Source organism: Rhipicephalus microplus, chromosome 6 (genome assembly GCF_043290135.1).
Source record: "Rhipicephalus microplus isolate Deutch F79 chromosome 6, USDA_Rmic, whole genome shotgun sequence".
In the NCBI taxonomy this organism is placed as follows: domain Eukaryota; kingdom Metazoa; phylum Arthropoda; class Arachnida; order Ixodida; family Ixodidae; genus Rhipicephalus; species Rhipicephalus microplus.
In genome coordinates this window covers 138,483,552-138,492,766 of record NC_134705.1, presented here as the reverse complement: position 1 = coordinate 138,492,766, position 9,215 = coordinate 138,483,552, and the positions used below count along the sequence as shown (strand labels likewise).

Genomic DNA, 9,215 nt, shown 5'->3' with positions numbered 1-9,215 from the left:
GTATGACGTCATTACGTTAAATAAACATAGTCGTAGACGGTTTTACAAAATAAGCGGCCTGCTCTACTCTGAGCGCCCCGCCGTGGTGGTCTAGTGGCTAAGGTACTCGGCTGCTGACCCGCAGGTCGCGGGTTCAAATCTCGGCTGCGGCGGCTGCATTTCCGATGGAGGCAGAAACGTTGTAGGCCCGTGTGCTCAGATTTGGGTGCACATTAAAGAACCCCTGGTGGTCGAAATTTCTGGAGCCCTCCACTACGTCGTCTGTCATAATCATATAGTGCTTTTGGGACGTTAAACCCCACATATCAATCAATCTACTCCGAGCGTTTTTTTTTTGCTTTCTTACAGAATGCTCCGTCATGTGGCGCGATGAATTGATAGAATCGTTAATGCTATTTTCCACACAACCTTTAACTGAATTTGAAGAATGTGACCAACAGGCTCATCATTCCATAAATAATGCTTGTGGGGCACTGCGACCACACGATTGGTGTTAACAATGTTAGGTTTATTGAGAATATGATCTCTACTGATGCCAGAAAGCGTGCGTTTTCCGAATTGATTGAGTGGAGTGTGACACAGGAAGTACTGTTTATGTACCGCCTATATTTGAGCAATGCTGTCGTGAGGTTCTACTTCGTGGCATTCCATGGCGAGCACTTGTGTGAATTGAACATCGCTCTGGGTTGATAAAACGGCGGTGCACTGGTCGCTGGGCTGGCAAAAAGGAAAAAAAAAGAGAAGAACAGACACCTCACTGAGTGGTTATGCAAGAAACGATGCATCGTCTCAGACTCCTGCTAACAGCAATAAAATCGAGAACTTATGTAAGGCGTCTAACCACATAGAACCAATGGAGTTGAACGCACAGATACAGAAAGTGTAATTTCCTAAACTGCTTTACACGATCAATTCACCACTAGACTCCTCTATATGTCTGTGGCCTCTATATGTCTATGGCCTCTACAGTGACCACACGTCACTGTAGACAAGATGCATTAATACCTTACTTTAGGAGAATGAACATATTTAGGAATTATTTTTTTCTCCTCGCACTATAATCGAATTGAATCGCTTAATCGAATCGACATCATGATCCTCATTATTGTCTACTGGTTTTATAGCGTTATGGCGGACATGTAGGCTTCATTTCTGTAGCATTGTTTTTGATTTCCTTGTTATTGCTAATCTTTTACTAAACGTGTTTACTGCTGTTCTATTTTTATAGCCCTCTTCCTTGAACTGAGTGTCCGTAGCATTTTATAAATAAAATAAACAATAAAAATAAATAGGTGCACGGCAGCTTCATGAAGTGACATTATTAAAGCCAGCTTTGAATGCGCGTATTTATATTTCTTTCGAGTGACTGTTTACACGTACTATGTTTCGTGACACAGGCTTCAAACGACTTTAGTCACGACCCCTTTAGTTCTCTTTCCTATAGAGCATGGCGAAACAACTTCTCACTGCAACCACAACTTTATAAATTGCAAGACTAAGCCCGCGTGGCAAGAGTGAGAACGTCAGGAGTGATGGGAGCTGCGCATGGCAGCCTCCCATCACTGAGCTACAACCGGAGCTACAAATTCGGGCGGTGGGATGCGCCAGTGGGGTCGCCTAAGCGAAACAAAATTGTCCAGCAAGCCCCAGTGTCTTTACGTCTCATCGTCGTCTCTTTGTAGCAACTGAAGGCGCTTTGGTGAAGCCAGGCTAATGTGGCAATGTCCACGGCGTGAACAGCTCCGGCATGGTCTTCCTGAAGTGCACCAGCACTTCCGAACATTGGAAGAAAAGATGGCTCTGCACAAACTAAGGACTCTGAAGACACGGACGACACGGTGTTGTTTTGATGTTGGGGCACAGCCATCTTTTCTTGCCACTACAGAGGTAGCATAAAGGTCGAGCGTCTGCTTCCAATGTGGAAGGTGCCGGGTTCGAAACCGTCCCGGTGCCGGCCGGAGGCCACCGGATTTAAAGGCAGAGGGATGTTGTACCGGAGATTGGCTCACTTATTAAGTGGTGCACCCCTCGCCCGATACCTCCGGGTTAAAGGTACGAGTGCTCCTCGCAGTTGTGCTACGGCACGGCGAGGCTTATGCCGCTCGGGAGGGGGCGGGGACGCTTGAGCTACATGGCGGCTATGGGGGATCTTTTCTTGCCAAGTAAGAACTAACTCACCTAGCAACAAGTTTTGCCGAATATTGAACTTTTTGCGTCGCCTCTTGTTCCCGCTTTGGAGCAGGAGACAGGAAGAAATGATTTTGGAATTATTTTCCGGGCTGGAAGGGCACCTCGGGATACAGTGGCCCGAGAAAAAAAGCTCGAGGGCCATGGTATCAGTGAACAACAAAATTTAGAACGGCCCCATAGTGTAGAGAAGCCTCAATTTGTTTACTGTACTTACGCTCCTAGGCTGGACTACTTAATTTCCAACAACGCGATTCAGATGAAAAAAAGAAAACGCATTTGGTGGCACCTATTGGTTCCCAAACTTTCTTTCGCTAGTAGCTGTGCAAATGGGCAGAAATACTCTAACCGGCGATAAGGCTGTGGGTGCTTTAGGCTTGGGATAAAGTAAATCCGCAGGCATCACTCGGTACGCCCCGAAGTCATTGTCGTTGCCGCCTCTTTACTTGCTACCGTGCAGATGTTGGTAACAACTGATGATACTATTAGTACAGGAGCACAGCGAAACCTATTACAAATAAAAGCAGCATAAGCCCACTTATGACGGGCTCAATGATCTGGTCTGACCACAATGCGCTCGGTGGCCTATTCATATTTTACGCAGTATTAGTCGATTTTATAGGCCTCAGTCATACACTTTGGGACCATTATAAGAAAACATTATTATTAAAGGCGAGTTGCTGATAATACATCACTAAGAAAACCACCAATTGAACGAAAGCACATAGTGATCTGTCCTCGTTTTATTAGCTGCAACCTATAAATTATGAATACCTTATACAGTTTCCATATACGCTCTGATATCGCGTACGGGTGTGCTGTAAACCTATTTGCCTCTCGGTTCCTTCTTTTGGCTTCCACTAAAAAATAAAAAAAATAAAATGTTAGCTGACGTGCTCAAGAATTCGGCATACCAGCTTTTCTGTCGGTTGACATTTGTCCCTGACGAACGGCTTATACGTCGAACAGTACGCCGTCACGTACGTGTACGTCATATTGTAGGTCTTCTTTTTTCCGTCTTCCTGCCAAATTCAAAAGAATAATTAGCGTGAGCCCAAGGATGCAGAATATGCTGGGCATATTTAGACTAGCAGACGCTTCGCTCTAGTGTACCCACGTCACGCCATGTCTAGAGGAAAAGCCACATGCATTCCTTACGCATATGCCCAACCCAGCGAGCCGGAAGTTGAAGCCATCTCCTTGACAGTCGATTGTTATTAGTATTATTTAGCCGAACGCCTTATGCCTCATCAAACATGAAAATTAGCCGGCGCCTCACCTCGGCATCTTTCATCGGCTGTGTCAACGTGAGTGGTGTAAAAAATTATCACATGATGACGTCGCCATTACGTGCAGATCGCCATATTTTGTGACGACGTCATTACGTCACATCACATTATGACGTCGTCCCGCGACATCTCGGCCAATAGTGGGCCAATCAAAGTGGATGGTTGGGCCAAATGGTGATACATGATATAAGTATACTACGTGGTAGAAAACACGTACGGGAAAGAAACAAGGACAAGCGTAGACCATCAACTGAAGGTATATTCATCCCGCAATGCATTTATATACGACAACCAGGAAAAAAAGAAGAAAACAAGGAAGGGAAGTATAATTTGAGCAAACGTCCAAGCCCTGCCACGGTAGTCTAGTGGCTAACGTACTCGGCTGCTGACCCGCAGGTCACAGGATCGAATCCCGGCTGCGGTGGCTGTACTTCTGATGGAGGCGGGAATGTTGTAGGCCCGTGTGCGCAGATTCAGGTGCGCGTTAAAAAACCCCAGGTGGTCGAAATTTCCGGAGCCCTCCACTACGGCGTCTCTCATAATCGCAACGATCCCAACGGGAACATGCGTATTAGCAACTCCAGAAGCTGATATGAAGCACCGATGCTCGGGAGGAAGCTGGGCCCTGGACACTGTTACATATATCAACTTCAGCGCATGACACCTAACCCCCACTGACGTTAACCCGACGTGACGGCTGTATCAAAGGAGTACATATGTTTATAAAATTGAACAGGCAGCCCTGCAACCACTTATGACGTTTCACGAAGATTAGCGTTGATTTGAAAAGTAGTTTCGAGACCTGGCGTAGCTCTGCGGTAGAATGCTTCATGGCCACGCAGAATGCTTTGGCTCGATTCCAGCTGGAGCCCTGACATTTATTCTGTGTTTTCGTCGGGTCGACGCCACTGATGTCGGGCATTTCTTCACACTCACGCATTAAAATTGCTCATATGTGTTCTCGTCGTTCCTTGGTGGATACTAAGTGTCCATTTTTTTGTGGCATAAATTATTACCTCAGAATAACAGGTATACCGGAAAACCGAGGCACATCCAATGGCGTAGCAGGAAGCAATTACATCACTTGCAAAAGAGGACCATGCACACCGATGCTCAAAGTGTATTATTGAACATTAAAAAAAAAGAAATGGAAAATAGACATAAATTTAAGTATACCGAATGACGCAAAGTAGAAGTAAAACAAAAAGTTACCTTCGATCTGTTTCTTCAGTCCCGTCCCAGTAACAAAGCCAGGACTTGAAAAAGTTGGAAGTGCACCACGTGTCGTATACTTGGTCGGTTTTATGTACAGTACAGTTCACTGTTAAAGTGTACACTAAAACAAACACCATTCATGTTGCGGGCCCTTGAATAACAAGTGGGGGTAAAAATAATCTTCACGCATGAAACTATAGTCTCTCAAGAGGAGTTTGAATTGTCTGCCACCAGTAGTTCTACGCAAATCTAAGCAAGTATGTTTGCAATGCAAATTCAAGCAAGATGGCGGAATCCCAACATGCTGTGCATGCAGGTGTTCCTTTTAACTGTGGACCCGTCTGAACATATGCGTTTGGTGTGGACATAGGCCGGCAAACTAACTCATGAGTCAGCTCACCCCGGCTCACTCAGTCTCAGGCGGAGCTGTGAGTCTGAGCGAGTTGAACTGAGTAACGTTTTGATGAGTCTGAGTCCGAGTGAGTCTGGCTGAGAAAAATATTAGTGAACCTGAATTCGAGAGAGTCCGCTCGAGAAACATTTTGATGAACCTGAGTCTCAGCCAGCCCCAAGAGCAATATTATATTTCATGAAAGAGTCTGAGTGAACTCCACAGTTTCTGCTGGAATATGGCTGTGGAGGTTGAAAGGTTCTGTTGAATAACGATGGAAGCGTTCTGGACATTGATGACTCAGTCGGTCAGTCAATTACGGGTCAATGCAGTCATAAAACTTGACCTGTGCTTTCAATTATGTCACCAAACTCACTTTCAACTTGTGGATCCGGTGCGATTGACGAATCTCCCAGTCATAGCGTGTTTTCATTTTGTGCTGAAATAAGACGGCTGTGAATGCGTAAAAAGGGTGGTCAATATATGGGCATATCACAGTTGTGGTAATTCTGTGCAAATAATTTTCTCAATTTTCTTTTGTTTGCCCGGTGATGTTTCTTGCGATGACGTTTGCGACACTTTTCTGGCCAAAATTGGCATTCGTGATTTATGCGATATTTAATGCGAGTTCACTGTTTGCTGAGCAGCACTAAGACGTCACGTCACAAAGGAATAGTTAAATTTAAAAATAAATATACTAAGTGGTGCACAATCGAAAGTGTAGTTACCGCTTCTTTTTGAAATAGATAGGGCCCATGGCACAGTATCCGTGATCGGATACTAAAATAGGAGAAGCAAAAGCTCACCATATATTTCGCGCTCAGCACATTCAAGACATAGTAGTACTCAAGGCCCTCGTTGCTCATGAAATCCATCGCCTGTTGCGCTATCAACACCGTTGCATTGTCCTTGGGGTCCATCGTCTTCCACGAAGAATTCGTGGCGTTTTCAGCGGGCGAGCAAGGCAGAGTCCAATACACCACGGCCAACGTCGTTAGCGTCACCACCATCTCGCGGCCACTGACTATTCCAGCGTAGCGCACAGCCTAAAAGCAAAACCATTGAAATGTAGTAAAAGCTTCTCGAGCTGCTGTGTTCTATTTGTTCACTATATAGCTCTGCTTGTTACGTGCAAGCTACAAGAACGAAAGACAAGACATCGAAGACACTTGAGTGACCCGCCTCGGAGGTGGTAGGATCGAAGTGTGGACGCGGCAGCTGCATTTTAAAGCAAGCGAAATGCTATATATGCCTGTGTTTGTATATCTGTGGGAACTTTAAAGAGCAGAATATGGCGCGAAATTTCTGGAGCACTCCACTAGGGCGTCCCTCATTACCCACTATAGCCTCACAGATGCCTTACAGATGTATAGAGGATACCTCAAAGCAGAATGATGAATGGCATAATGAAATAGAGAGTGCTTCATCGTCATCGTCATGACGTATCGTGGGCGCACCTTGCATGTGCTGTGCCGTGATGACAGAAAGAGAAAGTGTGATCTGGGACAAGCTTATTGTTCATCGTCATCGTCATCAAAGGACGACGGCAGACAAGGTTCGACTCTCAGGAGCTTCGCCCCTAAAAATTCCGAGAATGTACAGGTCGTGGTGTGCAGTGTGTCGAAGGTCCAACCGAACGCATGGGTTCGAAATTGAGACGGCCATACATGAATACAGTGGGGCTTGAACGCTTTCTAAAGCAATGACTCGTGGCCATTGACATTAACGTTAGAGTGCACTGAGTTGACCGCGAAAGCACGCTTGGCGGCATACGTTTTAGCGAATGTTTAATGCAACACATGGATGTGTTCAACTAGTAGCTTTTTAGGCGGTTCCAGCGCGCTCGAAAAAGTACAAGAGCAGAGAAAGTATATAGCGATCCCTTAGGGTGGAAAATGACAAAACGCATAGCTCAATGATGCCGCATAAAGGTAAGCGCAGGTGAGCACGCGAAGGTTTTCCACTATCTCGGGCTCGACTTCCAATTGAGCGTGAGTGGCACAAACTATTCAAGTTTCCACTGAAAGGCTCGGTCCATGACGGCGGCAAGTTGTTTTTCGGTCCACTTTGGTTTCTTCGCAGATGTATCTTACTTGCTTCGGTAAAGTTGAAACAGTGTCATAAACGTGCCGTACACCTTCCTTGGCTTTTATGAATGTTTTGTTTCATTAGAGTTTGCATCCAACAAACAAACGAGCCCTCACGATTCCCTCCTTTTGTACAAAATAACTTAGCAATTTTCGGGATATAAAAAAAAAAGAAGTGCTCGTTCACTGTTGTGGATCAGTGGCTTTGGTGATGGGCTGCTGGCCCGAAGGCCTTGGGCTTGATGCTGGTCACGGTGGTGGCATTTAGATGGAAGAGAAATGCTGGAGGATCGTAATTATTGTTCATGCAGCCGCTAATCGGGACGGCCGAGGAACGTGACCCCGTAGAAAAAATAGATGAGTGCGAGTGCTTTTTCTACTCGCCGTGAACGTCATTTCAAAGCCCGGGTATCGTAGTTTGTCATGTAATTATGCAAGCCACTATAGGTAGGCGAATAAGTGATCTGAAATTTGAAACGCACCATAATTCTGAAGTGGTTATTGCGAAATTATACGAGATTGCCTGGAGCGAATTCGGGTTTATTTGGTGCCGTGGGATTGACTGGCAGAAAATGTGGGCTGGCATGTGTTAGGATAATTTAAGCCATGGTATTTGTCTTGCTTTTCTGTTTAACAATGCATGCCATCTCCATCAGCTATGTTTGTCACACGCGCGCACCATTTCATGCTGATTTCGATAACTACCAAGTTACGGAGGTGACCACGAGAGCATCCAGACGTACGTGGATAGATAGATAGACAGACAGACAGACAGATAGATAGATAGATAGATAGATAGATAGATAGATAGATAGATAGATAGATAGATCGATAGAAAATGTCATTGTGTCTTCGGTTCACTAAGAAGTGCTTCACATTTAAAAGCCGTGATTTATTTGAAAGATCGGTAACAATATTATTATTGACTGAATGGTAAACAAAGTTCAATCACCTATAAGCTCCATAAGAAGAATTAAGCTCTGTCGTTTTAAGGTCCTGCAAGAACAGCATACCATGCCACTATGCTTTGCTAGCAGTTGTCATGCCATTTTAAAACAAGAGGATGCGTATGCTTCAGAAACACGCAACAGTTACGTCATTTTGAATCAGTCTGCTCCGTCAGAATAAAATCTGACTTACCCTCCTTGTAAACTCAGGCGTTCGAAGCGGTGTTTTTACTCGTGCATAGGCTGTTTGGTGTTTTCTCACTGAGTTGGTTGTGACGTCTAATCGAGCAAACGGGATAATAAGGTGTCTCAGCAGCGAGTATTACCATAGCAGGGAGAGTTTTGTTTGCTCTGAAATGAAACATATTCGTACGTTTCATTTTGTTTGGTATATTTCGCCATATGTTAACCGCAAGCTCAACTCTCTTAAAGATATGAAACGGTAGGTTTCATTAAACGAGATGAAACGTTTTGCGCAGCTGTTCGAGACTCATAATACAGCCTTTACCATGTGGCGTCCCTGCGTAGAGTTTTCTCCTCTGACGTAGAGTGCAACGCTACATTTCTAAGTTTTTAGGAAAGTAATAGCTATAATTTCTTCTGGAGAATCGATGTGTATCTATACTATATTCGTATAGACACCAAAGATTTTTAATTGTGTGACAATGCTGATGTATGGTTATATCTCAGTTCCTATAGCTATGATAAGTAATGCATAAGATTCGGAATTCATAGCAAATATTATTGTCACGTTATAAGGTAACAGAAACCTGTTTTAAGAGCACACAAGGACGTCAGACTGGACTGACCACCAGGAATATGACTTTGTCGTCTTTTCCGCAAGCTCGTATTCGTCCACTTTTCAACAGCGGCGCACACAACATCAATAGAAGCAATACTTGCAGAACTTATGCAAGTATTGCTTCTACTCCTCTTACCAAAGAACATTGTTTCGATGTCGCAACATACACTACGAAACGAAAAAAAAACATGCAATAACCCGTACACCATGGGGTGTTGATGATCCCTGACTATTGTTTCATAAGGAAGTTCGACGAATAGTTGGCGTTGGGAAAATGGTTTCATCCTTGAAACATGG

General features: G+C 44.6%; 1 protein-coding gene across 2 annotated transcripts in view; it reads right to left on the bottom strand.

Moving 5' to 3' along the window:
- Positions 1–586: 586 nt before the first annotated feature.
- Positions 587–9,215, bottom strand: part of LOC142764961 (uncharacterized) — a 38,348-nt gene continuing 29,719 nt past the window's right edge. Inside the window, exons 1-4 of one of the 2 annotated variants that reach the window (XM_075865507.1) lie at positions 8,310–8,616; positions 5,889–6,128; positions 3,102–3,209; positions 587–717 (exon numbers count right to left, since the gene is read on the bottom strand). In XM_075865507.1, the coding sequence (XP_075721622.1) occupies positions 604–717; positions 3,102–3,209; positions 5,889–6,092 (426 nt within the window). In that variant the 5' untranslated portion in view covers positions 6,093–6,128; positions 8,310–8,616 and the 3' untranslated portion in view covers positions 587–603. Of the gene's footprint in view, positions 718–3,101; positions 3,210–5,888; positions 6,129–8,309; positions 8,617–9,215 lie in introns of those variants that run through there. The other variant, XM_075865506.1, reaches the window with a different exon arrangement.